Source organism: Alligator sinensis, unplaced genomic scaffold (assembly GCF_000455745.1).
Source record: "Alligator sinensis unplaced genomic scaffold, ASM45574v1 scaffold1216_1, whole genome shotgun sequence".
In the NCBI taxonomy this organism is placed as follows: Eukaryota; Metazoa; Chordata; order Crocodylia; family Alligatoridae; genus Alligator; species Alligator sinensis.
The window spans coordinates 1,601,997-1,619,971 of NW_005842018.1; the positions used below are offsets into that span (position 1 = coordinate 1,601,997).

General features: G+C 47.7%; 1 protein-coding gene across 3 annotated transcripts in view; it reads left to right on the forward strand.

The window, feature by feature from the left end:
- The window catches only part of FRMD4A (FERM domain containing 4A), a 287,505-nt gene that overhangs the window by 117,911 nt on the left and 151,619 nt on the right, over window positions 1-17,975 (forward strand). For all 3 annotated transcript variants that reach the window (XM_025202284.1, XM_014519241.2, XM_025202285.1), the window contains exon 2: window positions 4,505-4,570. In XM_025202284.1, the coding sequence (XP_025058069.1) occupies window positions 4,505-4,570 (66 nt within the window). The remainder of the gene's footprint in view (window positions 1-4,504; window positions 4,571-17,975) is intronic.

The window sequence follows — 17,975 nt, forward strand, 5'->3', positions numbered from 1 at the left end:
CTCTAGCCTGCTAACCCTGTCTTCTCTGATAGCCAGTATCTGCAGTTTTAGGCAAGAGCAAGGCACTCGTTATCCAAGCATAGTGTGTTATGGGGTAGAGCCTGTAACGGACCTCTGGCCATGCGGAGACCTCGCAGCTGCCGCAGCGCCGCACTCCAGGGCTGCTCTGAGTTTCCAGACAACAGGAGGGGTTGAGTTCCCATCTTTTTGCTCCACAGACTCCTTCCCATCTGAGCTGATGGGATATCTGCGTGGTTTTGGTAGCAATAAAAGGCTTAATGAGACACAGCCAAAATCTGGGATTCAGTCCAGGAAAACAGTATGCATGTACATTAGCTATTATATGCTCTGATATAAATCTTAACATGGGAGGGGGACCCATACCAAATTTGTGTATGGGCTGTAAAAGAACTTACACTTACCTTCACATGCACACGTGCACTATAATAACATTTTATAGATATTATCACATGTCTCTTGAAGTCCACTAGTATAATGTGACACACTCAGATACTCCGGTGATGTGCAGCAGTAAAGAAACCAAAGACAGACAGATGAGATTTTTCCTGCCTTTCCCCTGTCTCTGCAGATGATAACAATATTCACAGCACTTTGTACATGGGCAAAATTCTGTGCCATGCAGTATAGCTCAGCAGCTTTATATTTTTATTTTTGAGCTTTATCTACCATCTGTTTCCATTTAGGCAGGTTTTCTTTGAAGTAACAAAAGCACTAACTAGGAGGTTACAAAATTATGGAGTAGAAAACTCCCAAGCTTCAAGTTGCAAACTGAGCCTTCTTTGAAATATAAGAGTGCAGACCCAAAAATATCTGCAGCTTTAACCCTTCCTCCCTTTGTGTTTGGGTACTGCTTTTTCATTTTAAAATGTGCTTTTGTGCCCTAATGAGAGTGAGTCACCCACTGCAACTCAGGAGAATTGGGTGGTCTCTGCCACTGCTTCATGGCATGGCCCTGGCCAAGTCACTTACCAGCTTTCTGTCTCAATTACCCTATCAGAAGCCTTAGGACAGGGGTCAGCAACCCCCGGCATGCATGCCAAGTATGGCACACAAAGCCATTTTGCTTGGCACGCCACTGCCAGCCCCAACTCTGGGTAGCTGCTGCCAGCCACGAAGCCCAGGGTGTTCCCCGCAGGTGGAGGCTGCAAGCCCTGCTGGGAGCAGCCCGGGCTCCATGATTGGCAGCAGCTACCCAGAGCCGGGGCCAGCTGCAGCCAGGAGGATGCAAATAGCTGCACCAGGCTTTGGCATCAGCTCTGTACCAGTACCAGCACGTGCACCCGCACCTTGGAGTGGGCGGTGGGAGGAGGCTGAGGCAGTGCAACCCCGGCCTCTCCCCTGCTCCCGGCACAGAGTTAGTGACTGGGCTCTGGAGCCTGGTGCAGCTGTTTGTAGCCAGCCTGGGCTCTGGGCAGCTGCAGCAAGCAACAGGCAGGCTGCAAACAGCTGCGCAGGGCTGCACAGCTCCAGCATCATCTCTCGCGGTGACTGCATGTGCACCTCAGAGTGGACAGCAGGGCAGCTCAGCCCTTCAGGGTACAAGGACAGACTCCCCAGCTCCAGCCCAGCTCTCCCCTCCCCTGCTGCACTGGCCTGACCCCAGAGCAATGCCCTGGACCCAGTGGGGTGTTATGGATAGCCAGCACTATCAGTCCAGAGCCAGTCTGGTTTGCTTTCCTGGTGGAAAGCACTCCTTGATGCTCCCCTACACCAGCTGCCTTGGCACCAGGGTGGAGGGACTGCGGTGGGGATCTGCCATTGTGTGCTCTCCCAGCCTCTCTGGGGATAACGGTTTAGATGTCCTGAATGGTCCTACCAGCTGTGTGGGGTGGGTAAGTGGGTGGTTGGGCTGATGGGCAGGCTCTGGGCTGGGGCCTCAGCTGGCCACGCGGCAGCCCGGGGGGTTGGCTCCCGGGGGAAGCACAGGGGCTCAGGCGGTCCTAGGGCATTGCCGGGTCAGACTTTGTCCGGTGGCCCAGCAGCCTGGTTCTGTGCGCCCGCACATCTGGTTCTGCGTGTCTGTGTGTGCACAGGTCTGGTTCTGGGTGTGTTCTGGTTCTCTGTGTTTGCTCACATGTGGTAGGGGTGGGGGGGTCTGTGTGTGTGTGTGTGTGTCTCTACTCTCCTTCTTCTTTCTTTCTCCTTTTTCTTTCTCTTTCTCTCTCTCTCCTCTTTCTCTTATTTCTCTCTTTTTCTCTCTCTCTCACGACAACATGCTTAACAAAAAAGGAACACACAACAACAAAGGCAACATTTATGATTATTAAATATACTAGTATGCAGTACGTCCTGCTATGTACCCTCCGCCCCCCCCATTTTGTTTTTCTGGCATGCCGGCACTGCGGCACCTTCCAAGGTAGGCATTGTGGTGTTTTCCGGCACTCTGGCCAAAAAACATTGCCTACCCCTGCCTTAGGACTATGCCCCAATGGTGAATAAGCATGGATTTCTATCTTGTGAGCTCTGTTGGTGTCTGGCAGGAAGTATTGGAAGACAAAAAGAGCATTTAGGAGTTCTCTAAGAAACTGAATCTAGTCTCATCCGTTAAGTTGTCTGTAACATTTAAATAGAAGCATTTTATGACAGCGGAGATACCCTTAGAATACTGCATAAGGCTTAGGGGATCTGTGATGAAAAGGTGCTCTAGATGTATAAAGTCCCTTTTCTGGGGCCTTGGACAGCACGCTTAGAGCATATCTTTACAGCTGAGTTGAAAGCCATTTAAATACAAAGAGGGTTTATGGTGGAAATCTCACTCACCAAGTAATATGCCCTATGTAAAGCAATACTTTACATGCCATTACTTACCTTAGAAATATCTTGTAGCAGGACAATTTATTGCTGCGGTAGTAACCAGTTGACATTTATGAGAAGTCTTGTTTTACAAAGGATTTCCTTTGATTTGAATGCCAGAGCTTCAATTGTGCCTAAGCAGCTGAATATGCAAAGGAAAGCGGTATTATTTAGCATTGTTGGGTATTCAAAAAATATTTTGGTATAACTAGCAACACAGACAAAGCCTGCAGGGATCAGAGTGATATTTATACATGCCCAGGTTCATAAATATTACATGGGTTGGTGGTACCTGAAAGGGAAATATTTTGTTGGTTAATGCAGCCTCTAATAAAACTCACCTCGGGTGTTAAATTTTGTTAAACTGGAGCAATGTATGATTCTGAATCTGCAATCCAGATGACTCAGGTCTACAGACAAAGCTGTACTTCATTAACTAGAAATGCAAAACTCCAGAATCTTGTTCAGAGATGATACCTTTTATTAGACCAACTAGGAAATCGCAAAAAAATGATCTTTTTCTGCAAGCTTTCAGACTCACGCACCTTTCCTCGGGCTCAGGGAAAGTTAAAGATGGTAAAAAGTCCGCCCAGGTAGGAAATAAACTTCATTTTTGCCCAAAGAAAGCTGAAGATGGAAGTTTGTTCTTCTGGGTCCATGAGAGTGTCTTTGTGAGTTGCATAACTGTAACTTAGTTAGCCAACATCTTAATTCTGAATATTCCCCTTAAAATTTAAACCTTTCAAATGCACTGCAGGGTTATCCCAGCAAAACTTTTCTTGACTTTATTAGGAGTGACCAAAACACTCTCTCACTTCCTGGTCATATGCTGACAGTATGGGCAGGAGAGTTTCATAAGAACATAGGTTGCCTTGGGATACACTTCCCCTTGACTGCGAATAGGATTATTTACATATGTAAAGTTATGCATACGCTTAAGTCACTCGATAAATCAGAGCCTGAATATCTAATATAACTTTTGGTTATGGTGCCACGTAAGCACTGGTCTCTAACTCTTGGCTGACCTTGGGGATTGCTTCCATCATTCAGGGAAACATATCTCATGCATTTCATTGCTGCCACAATCTAGGTGACTGTAAGAGACCTTGTCTGTGTTTAAAAGCATTCTGCTATAACCATGTCTGTTAACATTAGCTATATCAGTATTTAAGTCTGTATAGTTTTCTAGTATAGACATACTTAGGTAGAAAAGGGCCACCTGAATCCTTGGGGTAATTTCAGGTATGTTTGAATCTTTACCTGTCAAGTGTTGAACGTTCCCTTGAAATATGGACAGGGATTTTCTCTGGTGTTGCCACGTTGGCGAAGGGCAGCTGCATGGATGGGGGCCGAGGTGGGAAGTGTCAGGGCCATCTCCATCAGCCTGCATACGGGAAACAGCCTCCCTTAGTCACCTTCTGCCCCAGGCTCGTTTTTCACACTGGAACGCTCTCCCTTCTGTGGCTGAGTCAAAGCAGGGGCCGCGTGCTGTTTGGTGACAGCTGCGAGAGTGTTTTTTCTTTTTCTCTTTCCAACCTTTTCTTTTCCTGGTGCCAGGGAAGGGAAAACTGTGAATGAAACCCTCGGCTTGGATGGGGTTTTGAGAGAGCAGAGCCACAACATGGTAGTGGCAGTTGCCAGCCCTGTAAATTAAGCACCCTGAAACGCATGTCTGTCCTCTCTCTTGCAGATGACGGAGGGCCGCCGATGTCAAGTGCATCTCCTCGATGACAGGAAGCTGGAACTTCTTGTGCAGGTAATAAATTGTCCTCGCTGACGGCGTGGTTTGAATTCTGGATGGTGGGGGGCAAGTAGGTCAGTGAAATCTTTATTAGTCAGCAAGTCTGCATGTGAGTCCCTCAGATTTCATAAGCTCAGAAGGATCCAGCTGGTTCACAGCCTAGGATGGGAGACCTACAATGAAGATCCAAGGTGCTGTAGGAAGGGTTGGAGGAGTGTGAATGCCCCACCAACAGTGCCCCAACATGGTACCGGAGCTGCTGTCTTTCAGCTGAGATGAAAAACCAGTCAGAGCTGCTTGTGGTCATTCATAATCCCATGACACTTTCTGAAGAGTTAATGATCACATCCGTGCCAAGCTTCTGCTCCAGTAACAATATTCTGCCCCTCTAAAATCCCCTCTGCAGTTTTTGTTGCATGCACATTCACTCCCTGCCCTAAACTCTTGCTGCGTCATGTTAGACAGCTGTTACGTTCTGTCGTGAAGCTGGCCACGCTTCAGTCATGGGTGAAGTGACCCACACACATTGCTTGCATGTCAGTTTGAGTTTATGGTGCATCCTCAGGATGAAAGGCAATAGGCGGGAGGTAATAGATGATTACCTTTTGAGAGCATTCACATCAGGATTCAAACATGAACATGCATTTAATTAGATTTTGCACTCCAGCTACAGCTATTTCATTCCTCGGCTTGCTGGGATTTGAATTTACAAGCTCCAGGATGTCTCAGAGCTTGGACAAACATACATTTTTAACCACTCTAAAAGGGGAGGCATGGTTTTCCTATATTTCATAGAACCATGGAAAATTAGGGTTGGAAAGGACCTCAGGAGGTCACCTCTAGTTGGGGCTGGTCCTGCTTTGAGCAAGGGGTTGGACTCAGAGGTTAGTCCAACTCCCTGCTCAAAGCAGGACCTGCCCCAACTAGATCATCCCTATTTGCATCCCTGCAGAACCATGCAGACCTATCCTCGAAGGTTGATACAGTTGTCTATAACCTATAGCGTAAGTAGGCTGCTGTTTTGTGTCTTTTTTCCTATTATGAAACAATCCCAGAGGTCCCACTCAGGATAAGGGCTCCTTTATACCAGATGCTGTGCAAATATATGCAAAGATACCATTGCCTTCTCCCTAAATTGCATAATTTAACCCTAGCACTAATCCCAGTCATCTAAGGTAAAGATCAGGACGGTTTATGGTGATTGTATTTGATCTGCTAGTGCCTGTGGGTGGTAGGGTCCTAACTGCCTGTTTCACTGTATACAGTTTGGGATTCTGAATGGACATTGGGAGTTGAGGTCGAGCTTCTCCTAAAGGAGTTGGAGTTGGAAGTCCCATGCCACTGTCGTGTGAAAGGAAGCATCTTTTGCTGTTTCCAATAAGGACCTAAGTTTCACGTGTATCCTGGATAGAGCAGGACATAAATCATAATAATAATAATAAGACTACTGATGCAATGTACTACTGCCAGAGCAGGTATATACCCACCCATTGCATGGAATAGTCCTAGAAACCCTCTAAATCTTTTTGCTTGCTATTTAAAGCTTAAAACCCTAGTCTTGCAAGTCCTTGGGCACAGCTACACAAGGCATTTACTGCAGAACTGACTAATTATCTCTGGAGTAAGCATCACTGTCTGCGCGTGCAGTGCTATTAGGATGAAGTAGACTAATTAACTCTGCCATAGAATAGTATTCCCAGACACAAGTGTTATCCTACAGTGGAGTTATGTACTCCACCGCAACACACGTGTATATGGTGACTGGGGCTGGCTGGGACACAAGGGCGATTCAGGGTGGGAGCTGCCTGCTGGCTAGCCCCTCACTGAAGCACCTTTGTGGCCCAGCCAGACCCTCCACAGCACATTGAGCTGGGTTGGAGCAGCCCTTGGCTGGCAGGCTGGCATCCCGGACCCCCCTGCTAGCCGGGGCTGTGCCACCCAGGCTCAATGTGCTGCAGTCCCAGGCGCATGTGTAAATGCTGTGCTTGGGAGCAATAAACTCCAGTGCCAACTGCGCTGGAGTTTATTCAGCCATGTTAATTTTATATGTAGGTGCACCCCTTGAGTTCATGGCAGAAAGCTGCATGAAGCAGTTGTATGGCACAAATGTGAGTGGAGCCTGTGCCTGGCATAGACCTTACACACTGAATGCAAGTCCCAAGTCCCTTCTCCTGCACACAAAGTGGATGAAAGGGAAGAGGGTGTGCATAGAAAAGGGGGAGCTCTCAAAAGTCAATGCATGCTTTTGAACTTGGCTTTGTGAATGAATTGCTTAGATCAGTTGTGTCTAGTCTTTTGGGCCCCAGACCCCACTTCCAGGCTTGCTATCCCACTTCCTGATTGGCTTGCACTTCTGGCCAGACCCTGTCTGCTGAATTGAATCCCTTCCAATGCCTTGTTTGGGAACTGATGACTTAAGTCAGTGTCCATGCACCCACGACTCAGCCAGAATAACTTGGTAGCCAAGCCAATAGTGTGATGGCAGCAGTGTGTGGTAGACAGGCAAGCTGGAGAGGGAGTAACCAAGCCAGATTTTCAAAGCTCTGCAGCCCCCCACAGTCAGGATCAGATTTCCAGGAGGGCAGAGCTGGCTGGAAACATGCTGATTATTATTCTCAGGAAATTTTGTAAGAAAAAAATCTTTCTGATCAATATTTCCCATGCAAATATTATAACTTCACATGAAAAGTCCAGACCATAGACATTTTTGAAGGCTGTTCAAATATTACATATAAAAATATGTAAATAAATTAATTTGATTTGCCAGCTTTTTTTTTTTTTTTTTTGGACTGGTTGAGTTGGAAAACCTGGATAATTGTGACAGACGCACTCTCCGTGCAGATTCCCAGTGCTGAGTTCTGTTGAAAATCTGGCCAAATACTTAGGTGTCTAAATGGGAACTGAAAACCTGGCTCTGGTTACTGGTGTTAAGTGAAGTGTGTAGGAAATCTCCAAAGAATTAATCATAAAGATTAGAAAAATAACTTCTTTCTCACAAATGGCACTAGACCCAGTGACGAGCCGTGGTAGAAACTTCCCATAGCACTTGGATTACTGTCCAGCAGCTGATAACATGGGGTGGGCAGGATGAGCTTTAGTCGTACTTTAGTAAATGCTGGAAGGATGAATGGGGACTTTTGAAACTCATCTGAATCACAGGAAATGCATCTCCGTGCTGAGTCATATCACTCTGGAAAGTTGTTTAAATAGGATAGGCAACCAAAACTAGCAGCTAAAAGGGCCGTGGGGGCTGAGGAGATGAAGGTCCCATTGATTTTGAAAGACACACACCTAAGCACCTAAATCTCCTTAGCAATTGGGACTTGGGCTCTTAAGTCACTTTAGGTGATTCTGAGGCTTGAAGGTGGTTAGCCACATTAGCATGAAGTCAAATAGAAGATAAGGCAGGGTGGCACATACAAATGCGCTGGTTGAGAGATGTATGAGCTTTTGTAGGCAACAGCCCACTTCATCAGATGCTAGGACTAGATCATTGCTAGAAGTGCACTTCAAGAAAAACAATTATGAACATTCGTCAAAAGAAGCCCTATGAATGTGCTTTGGTGGTACTGGCAAGACTGCTCGTTTGCTTGTATATATGTAAAATTTGCTGAGAAATGTCATGGAAAGGGTGACAAGGTTCTTTGGGTGAATCTGATATCTTTTATTAGACCAACTTAAATAGCTGGAAAACAATTATTAAGCAAGCTTTCGGGTTCAAAAACCCTTCATCAGGCTAAAGAAGTTTCAGCAGTTGGCAACATGGAAAGGGTGAATGTCATGAGGGTTAGGATTCAGCTTTTGAAGACCCTTAGTGGGTTTGGGAGTCACTGACTCCAAGAGCAAAAGAAACGTCTGTAAGTCACCGATCCCCAGGGGTCCTGGTTTTGTCTGTTTAAAAATCACACATTCTCTGATAAAGCAAAGACAAAAGATTTGCAAATTCTCTCATTAAAACCCCCCAAATCCATGGTTTTTCCATGATCAAAATGAAACGCTAATATATATATAGGTATCAGTTGAACCCAATGTTTTATTGATATATTTACCATTTTAAAGCAATTTGGAAGCCTGCCAATGCCTCAATCACTATAATAAAATAAATTGTAAATACTGATACATTTTGGCATTTGATTTTGGGTTTTTATCATGGAAAATCAGGGCTCCTTCTGCCCCCTTCACTCACCAGGACATGGGTCTAGCTGCAGCTGCCCCCCTCTCCTGCCACACTGCTTTGTGGCACTGAGCAACCCTGATATGCCAGTGCCCTGCCCATGCCATTGCCCCTCACTCGCCACCCACAACCCCGCACTTCTCACCAGCCCTGCTGGAGGGGGCCCCCAGCTGCCAGGGGTACGGGGACAGGGACCTGGGTCTGCAGCCCCCTGCCCCCCGCAGCAGTGCTCAAACCCCAGCTACTCCCCGTAGGAGGTGGCAGCTGCTGCAGTGTAGCAGAGAGCAGAGCCCAGCTCACCCTCCCCCATGGGCAGCATGGCCAGAGTGGAGCCCATGGGGGGGTGGATGCAGGCTGCCTGCTGCAGGCTCAGGGCTCCCTGCCTTGCTACCTTCCCCCTGGGGCCTCTGTGAGACCTGGCGTGGTAGGGCAGAGCAGGACTGGGCAGGGAAGCTCATGCCGCTGCCATGAGCCCTGCACTGCCATGGTGGGGTGCACCATGCCCGCTCAGCAGCAGCAAAGGGTACAACTGTGCACCACCCCCCCGCTGCTGCCGTATGGGCAGGGGGCACCTTGCCATGGCGGTGCCGTGCACTACATTTCCCCACCCTGCTGTGCCCTGCCGTGCTAGATGGGCCACTGAGGCCCTAGGTGGAGGGCAGCGGGGTGGGGAGCCCAAGCCTGCAGAGGGCCGCCCACCCCACGCACAAATCTGGGAGTCACATGCCTCCTCCAGGGGTGCACACAGCAGTGGGGAGCCACTCCCCTGTGGATGAGCCACCCATGGCCCCACATGAGTCCTGCTCCCCACCTGGGCCCTGCAGCCATGCGTTTCAGCCCCATGCTGTGTCCTGCTTGGGCAGCAGCCCCAGCCCTGCCCTGCCCAACTCCCTTCCCCCCTCACTATGGGGACCTCAATTCCCCCACCCCCACTGCCACCAGACTTACCTGCAGGGAGCTGCTCTCCAGGCCGCCTGGTGGCCACGTGCACATGCACATGCAGCCCCGGGCTGATCACCTTTCTCTCACTGCCCGCAGCCCCTCACAGGCTGGAACTCTGCCTGCCTTCAAGGGGAAGCCCACCATTTACTGTGCTTTTCTCCTTTAAAGGAGAAAATCTGGGTTTTTCTCCTTAAAATGAGAAAATCCAGGTTTCACCACATTTTTCCATGGTGAACAGAAAACCCTGGATCCCTGCCGATCATACTGTTTGAATAGGAATTTCAAATAATCGATCCTTGAAGTGAATACCACTGTAAGTCACAAGGACTGGATCACTTATAAACTATGAACTAGATTTCACTCACACAGAACCATTTATTGACTACATTTCAAGTAATGTGCACATTTTGTAAGCTCAGATATCTGGTTATGGAAAACGGCTGCCCAGAAGAGCAGCTGTATTTTCTGTATAAATTGTTCTTTGAAAGTAGTTCAGCCAGCTCGGCTAATAATGCTTTGTGCTTCTATAACATCTTACATCCAGGGATCACAGAGGGTTCTCAGTCTAGTAGATCTTCAGCATCCTGGTCATTCTTTGGCATAACATGTTCATATATGTAATAGTCATGGAGTAGGAGGGCTGAAAACAGGACTTCTAAGTACAATTTGTACCTCTCTACCAGTTTCTTTGTGCAGTTGAGCAAGCCTGTTAAACTTAAGCATACAGAGATGGTAAAGGGGCCTGAGGATCCAGAATCTTTAATTATTAAAGGCAAGATTATGATCATAGTATCATAGATGCACAAGTTGGGTAGTACTTTGCTCTTTGATTAGCTCCATGACTTCTGTGAACCACTTTAACCCCTTTTTATATCTGTGAATCAACTCTGATCAGACTTTGCAGTTTGTAAATGTATTGCTAGAAGCATATCCACATGTGGCTTAAGGGAACATACATCTGCCTGGAGGGAAAGGGGTTCACAAATGGAAAATATGACACAGCGGTTGCCTTGATTGTCATAAAATATGACACAGCAGTTGTCATAATTTGTCAAAGTCACATGATAATGCTTCTTTACCTTGATGGGCCTCTCAAAGCCACAAAGCCTCCTCTGGATGGCTGCCTGAACACTTCCACTGTGAGCAATTGTGCAAATATATACTCTTATTTGTTATTTGCACTACCTGGATCAAAAAAAGATTGTCCCTACCCCAAAGACAGTATAAATCGCATGTCCTTCCAATGTTTCTGTGAGCTGTCAGATTACAAATAAGAGGTTACTTGCCTTTTATATATATATATATATATATATATATATATATATATATATATATGGTCCCAGGCATTTCTTTCGATGAGATTTTTCCCTTGACTCTAGCACTGGCAAATTTTTACAGCAGCACAAAGTAAAAAAGAATGGATTTCATGGATATAGAAGAGAAGAACTCCCACAAAGTGGGTTTTTTTCCCAATAAGTACCAAAATTGAGAACGCCTTAATCATAAACCAGGCAGAGTATCATTGTTCCTAAATTTTTTCTTGAGACTGAAATGTCAAACTTGTTTGAGTGGGGATTATGAAAAGGAGTTACATTTTGTCTCCAGGAGTTACGTTTGGCCTGTGTTTCATTTGCTAAATGCCTCCTGATGCTCTGTTGTGTGTGGTGAGTTTACATAAGATGTTTTGACAGTGTTTTCTTTCGGAGAAGCTTTTCAGATCTTCTTACGCAGATTTTTTCACGGTTCCATTTCTGTTTGAAGTGTGTTTGGTTTATGAGGCAAGTTTTTTTCGGAAAACTGTTTGGCTTTATCCGCTTAATCCTTTTCAGAAAGCACGTCTCCTTTTCTTTATTTTTTTTTTTTTACTGATGGAAAATGGATTTGGTTGTACTTATGGAAAATGGATTCAAATCATTTCCCTGACTCAGGCTGACTGCGCGTTAGCGCTGATCTGATTTCTGGGCAGCGCTGAGCCATTTGCTGCACCGCACGTGAAAATTTGCCTCGCAAATTGTATTTGCTTCCCTTTATTTGAGCGTTTTCTGTAATTGGCATTTCATTTCTCTTCGTGTCAGTTTTATAAATGCGGCTTTTTGTGCACGAGTTGAATCGCATGGGCTGGCTGCCCTTGTCTTCACGGCCGTCTGTTCCCATTATCTGACTTCAGCGCAGAGGAGCGCTGTCTTGGCTCACTGAGCCTCCAGTTCTTTCTCTTCTTTGCACAAGCAGTTACACAACTTCCAGGTGCAAAACTCCTGAAGTTGGCTGGGGGTGCAGAGGTCTCAGGGATGTGACACTCTGCCTTTTACTTCTAACTAGCTGAGGAGGTCTGTGAAGCTAAGTGATACGGGCTTCAGCATGGGCGGTGGAAGCTACCTGGGACTCAGTAGGCTGCCACATTATTTTGGTTGCTTGTGGTACCCAAGCTAGTTGGCATGGGTGTGCTGATCTTCGCTGCAAACACCCAACTAGTGTAGTCTCACCCAATGAAGTGTTAACTGCATAGGCATGCTGATGAGCACAGTCTCAGAAGGGATAAGGTCTAGGCAGAATTTCCCATCTCAGTTCCTTTTCCCTTTCAAACTATCCCTGTCCTTCATCCGTGTGCTGACTTGGGATCCTTCAGGGCCAGGGGCCTGACCGTGCCACTACAGAGCTTGTCACTAAATTGGAAGACACCGACACTTGAGATGGGTGTTGAGTGAGGCAGTGATGTGCGCCAGTGGCTGGAGGTTAGTCCCACGGGATGGAAGTCCACATCCCGGGGGTACCACGATAACTGGCTCTGTAGGAAGTGGATCTGGTAGAGAGAGGAGCAGTCCCTGCTCTCTCAAGCCTGCGCTCTCCGTGCTGGAGCTGCCAGATACACGAGCAGATCCATACTTTTCCTCCTCGATGAATAAGTCGAGGGCTTCAATCTCCAGGGCTGTGGCTCAGGCACCATCTGTGAGCATCGACTTCACTCGAAGTGATAAGATTGGGGAGGGAGAAGGAGTTCAGCAAATGCAACGTCCCTTGGAGGATGTTTCAGTGTTGCCTGTAATCCTGTCAGCACGGCCTCGTGGTCAGGAAATCCCAATCGAATGGGATTTGCTGGAGCGTTGTAATGACAGGCTGTAGCACTCACATGAGCTGTAAGTGCCTTGCAAACTTTAATGGAGGCTCACAGATGAGGAAACTGAGTCACAGCATGCATGCACTAAATCACTCGGGCAGCTTAGAAATGGGCTGCAGCCCAGTGCCCTGACCCATCCTCTCCTTAACTGGGTTTCAAGTGCACCCACCCCTTTACTTTCCTACTTGACGGTGCTGTGCTACTTTCCGACTCTGGGAGTCTGTGGCTCTTTAAAAGGAGCCAGATCCACGGCTCACGCAGCTACAGAACCAGGCTGCCGTGACCGTAAATGGGCAAGTTCAGTTGCCAGGAACTATCATCGCACAGCGAAGGAGTCAGTGCGGTTCCCTGCAGTGTTTATAGGCTTTGCTCCAAAAGTGATTTAAGCAGCTTTGAAGAAGGGCACTGGAGGCCGGCCTGGGCTCTGGGCTGAGATATCCGAAAGGGGGAGCGAAACAGTTTCGAAGAGAGCGTGAGCACTGGCTTCCCTCCAGCTTCAGGGTTAGCAATGCCCTCGCTCCTTGCCCATCCCAGTGCTGTCACGGGGCAGCAAGAACTGGGATTGAATTCTGGTTTTGCACGGGAGCAGGGGGAGCAGATATGTAACGTCCGATTCTCCTCTTTCTCATGGTGATATCAAGCAACAGTATCTCCAGTGGAGTTATTATAACCAGTGTAAGTGGGAGAAGTGTAAGGCTTACAGCGTCTGAGAGATGATGCTGTGAGTAGGTGGACTGCAGAGGGAAGTTGGAAGCAGACCGCTCAGCCACATGTGGGAGGGAGACCCCGGTAAACCCTCCTTACGCCTGTTGAAGGAACGCCCTACTTGGGCTGCTTCAGCACTTATGTCTGTGTGGCAGGCGGATGGATGTGTGAGATCACACATCCTACCTGAGCCTACCTGAGCGAGCTGTTGTCTAGCGAGTTTGGGCAGCTACAGCACTGAAGGCATGGCCATGTGAGACCCTCAATATATGCCAGCCCCTGCTCAAGCGTGCATGGCCATATCTTCATTGCTCTTGTTGCCTGCATTAACAAGACTGAAGCTGGGTTGGGTACATTTGTATATGCTGCAGTCGTGGTTCTGACTACAGCATAGACATGCTTCGTAGGAAATACTGTCTCAACAACATTGCAAGTCCGTTAAGCCACATCAGGAAGATCGGTGGGGTGTGTGCATCTACCTCACACATATGAAGTTGGAGTATTGTGGCTCCTGCACTCACAGGTTGTAGTAGTAAGAGGTTGCATGTATTTTCTCTTGAAATCCTCTTTACAAGCCAAGTGCCAAGGGTTTGGAACAGGCTCCTCCCAGAGGTGGTACAGTCATCCACCCTGGTGATCTTCAAAGAGCATCTTGACGCCCATCTTGCTGGGGTCATCTGATCCCAGCGGTCTTTCCTGCCCAAGTGCAGGGGGCTGGACCCAATGATCTGTAAGGTCCCTTCCAGCCCCTACCAGCTATGAAACCCTTCCCCTAGTGCCAGCCAGAAGGAATCCCTCATGGTTAATGCAGCTGTGCAGCATGCCAATATAATAGCTACACCTCAAAGTTGGTTTACAGGTTATTTATATATCACCCACCTTCCAAAAGCAGCTGGGTTACCATACAGAATATACCACACCGGGAATGCATGGCACTCACGGTCCAGTAAAACTGGACCAAAACAAGATTACAGAAGAGGAAGCGCTAGCAAAAAAAGTGGAGGCCAAATGGGTCCAAAGTGGACTGTCCTGTTTGGAAAGCCTCACACTGAGAAGTGGCTCTAAGTACAAATTTGAGCCATTTGGATTTGGATCAGGATTTCAAATGCCCCCCAAAGTTCAGGGCTGTGTTGGCCAGAGGTTTCACTTTGGCCCCCGACGATGAAAGGAACCCTGAATCCTCTCACCTTCACCAGCTGGATGCTGATGCGAGTCCACTGACTGTAGAAAGGACTTGTGATTTGCTCTAACTTGAGTGAGAACAAAATTGGACCTCGTGGACGTGGTGGATTCTGAGTTAGGTTTTTTTTTAACATCTGTACAGGTATTGGGGTCCCTGGGTTTGGTTCATGGCAGTCTGAAACAGATAGCTTAAAAAGAAGGCCAGCGAACAGAAGTAGGGTTACTCAGAAGTGGTCCCTGAATCATAATATTTTATTGTCTGGAATAGGATTTATTTGAGCACTATAAGATTTATTCCTATTCCAGACAGCACTGGAGAACACCAAGTCATTCTGTTTCTGGCAGTGGTCAGCATGAAAACACCATTATGTACCAACTCAGTTGTGTGGTTGTGTGTGTAACAGGGAAGGAAGGCTCCTTCCTGCCCCTGCACCAGTTCTTTTATGTCCTGAGGCATAAAAGATGTCCTATGTCATGTATTCAGCATGACAGTCAATCAGATATGGGATTTGCTTCTGGTACTAATTGAAACTCTTGGCTCTGGTTCTTGATCACTGCTGGATGCCCCAGTTAAGGGGGAATAATACAGTTTGGGGCTATTCAGGGAACATGTGGACACATTCAGGCACAATAGCTAGGTGATGGGCATGGGGTAAAACCCTTGGATGGAAGGCTCTGGTCTGTTGTCCAGCTCATGTACTTCTGGGCAGAGCTCTCATGTGCTGACCCTTTTTATCTAAGGGTGCTTGGTAAAGAGTTAACATAGCCGTCACTCTGAACAGAAAATCAGTATCTGGGAGTGTTTTTTTTTAAACTTTCTTCTTATCGTGTCTCACAAAACAGAACATCCCCAGAGCCTTCCATGGTGAGCTGAAAGGGTTTGGATGATGTGTGGCCTGCAGAGTGACATGAGCTCAGCAGAGAGCTTTAAAGCCATGCAGAGACCCCAGTGCTGCTCCCAAATGCAGACTCCTAAACTGACAGTGATTGTCAGTGCTCTAGATTTCCTCCCCTCGTGTCCTGACAGGAATTCAAAAGTTGTTTTTCCCCAGACTGTGGTATCGTGCCTGGGGAGATGGTAGCAGTGGCAGTAATCAGAGAGATATAGGGAAGTCCTCAGGGCTGTGATGGGGACACAGGAGCCTCATAACCCTGGGGGATTTAAGACTAGATCAGTAGCAAAAGGGGCCTTGAAAACCTGGTTTCCCCAGGTCTACCTGTGTTTGCTCCCCTTCAAGTGAGTTTTTCAGCTTGGAACTTGAACAGAGCCACACAAAAAAATACCCGTGAAGTCTGGCCTGGTGTCAGCACTTGCAGCTTAGCATTTGCTCATTACAAAGCCATAGAGCTGTCAGAAGACATTTGCAGCAACTCTCAGCTGAGGCCGAGATCTGTAATGAAATGTGATTTCATAGACTTCATAGGCATTCAGGCTGGAAGGGACCTCACAAGATCATCGGGTCCTGCCCCCTGCCCAAGGGGCAGGAAGTCAGCTGGGGTCACAGGATCCCGGCAAGATAGATATCCAAGTGTTTTTTGAAAGTATCCAGAGTAGGTGTTTGCATCACCTCTGGGGGGAGTCTATTCCAGACCCTTGGGACTTGGACAGAAAAGAAGTTTTTCCTTATGTCTAGCCTAAAAGAAAAGTTTAGAAAAGTTTTACAAGTTTTGAGTTTTGTCTAGGAATATTGTACATTATTTTCTCGGAAACTGGACTAAGGGCAAAATTCTGCACCTGGGAAGCCATCCCGAGGCGTGTTCACAAGGCCCATGCTGCCCCTGGACTCCCCACACCTCCACATGAGTTGGATATAAGTCTTGCCAGGGCTCACCTATCACAGTGGTCATCTCACTTTTGAAGAGCACGCATCCTGTTGCTTGCTGTGTGCCTAGTCAGTTAGGGGCCCTGCCTCCCGTCAGATAAGCAGTGCTTTGGGGGCCTCACATGAAGCAGAGGCTGAGTAGTACGAGGGGAACATCTGCATTCTCCAGTTGCCCTTCCATACCAGGTCAAGGTCTGGCCAGTATTTCGCTCTTGAGAAGCAACAAGATCATCACGGCCAGGTTCCTAAATGGGTTGAATTTTTGTGTTCTTTGTGAAAGTGAAACAACTGACTTAGATGTGAGCTTGTGAAATGTGGAGAGGATTCTGGAGGGCTTTGGAATGCTTCAGGAGGACCAGGAAGAGGAGCAGACACACAGGAGACAGTGAGGAATTGAACCCCACAGTGCAAAGTCAGAACAAGGGCTATGGAAGAACCAGAGCTGTTGGGTCTTGATATAATGGCATGCTTGCCAAGGGAGGCAGCCTTGGGAGGCCTGACAGTGCTGACGTCCAGCAGAAAAGAGCAGTTGAAGGGAAAATAAAATAGATTCGTGTGCGAGCAGAATAAGCTGCAAGCGGAAAGGAACGGTTCAAACGGGAAGCGGAGTGGCAAGGAGGGCAGGATAAAGAGTCACAAGGTGACAGGGAGGCGGATGGGAATGAAATCCCACATGTAGAGGGGGAAACAGGACTGAGCACTTTTGCCAGCCCAGTAACAGGGAGAAAACCACGACAGCATGAAACGCACGTGCCAAGGAGACAGGAGCGTGGAGCCACTCAAGGAGAAGCGAGATGATTGTGAAGATAAAGCTGAGTGCAGGGGGACAGAAAAGAGGACATCTCCAAGGGAAGTCTCATACTGGACTTGGGGGACAGTGGACCACATCAGCAGTTGATGCAAACTGCCCTGAAGCCCATAGAGATATGCTGGTTTCCAACAGGGGAAATATGTGGGAGAAATCCATAAGGCAGGAACCTGGCGCTGCCTGTCTGGACACCAGCAATGGGGAAACACAGCAGCACGCAGGCTCCTGATATGTTGGTTTTTGTGTGGGTCACATTTATTTGTACCAGCAAGGGTCTTTCTCGACATCAAAGAAAGGGCAGTCACCTGCAGCACAAGCCTCGGGGCAGAGGCAGCCATAGACAGAGGCTTGGGGAAAGGGAACAAGAAGTTGGTGGTTTTCTGTGCAAGCCAGCTAGGTGTGCCATGGGCAGGAGGGCAGGAAGGAGTTTTGAAAAGGAACTTAAGTGTGAATGGGCAAATTTAAAAAAAAGAGGTAAAACTGATGCTCAGAGCCGTGGCCCCAGGTCAGCAGTGGGTGGGTGGAGAGCGTGGACAGCTACAATCAGCCCAGCCAACAATTTGTCTGTGCTCAAAGGTCATTCCGGTCAGGCGGCTCCAGAGGAATGAAACCCACACAAAAGGAAAGGTTAGGCCAGAAATTAATGAAACGCAGCAGGAAGAAACTGCTTC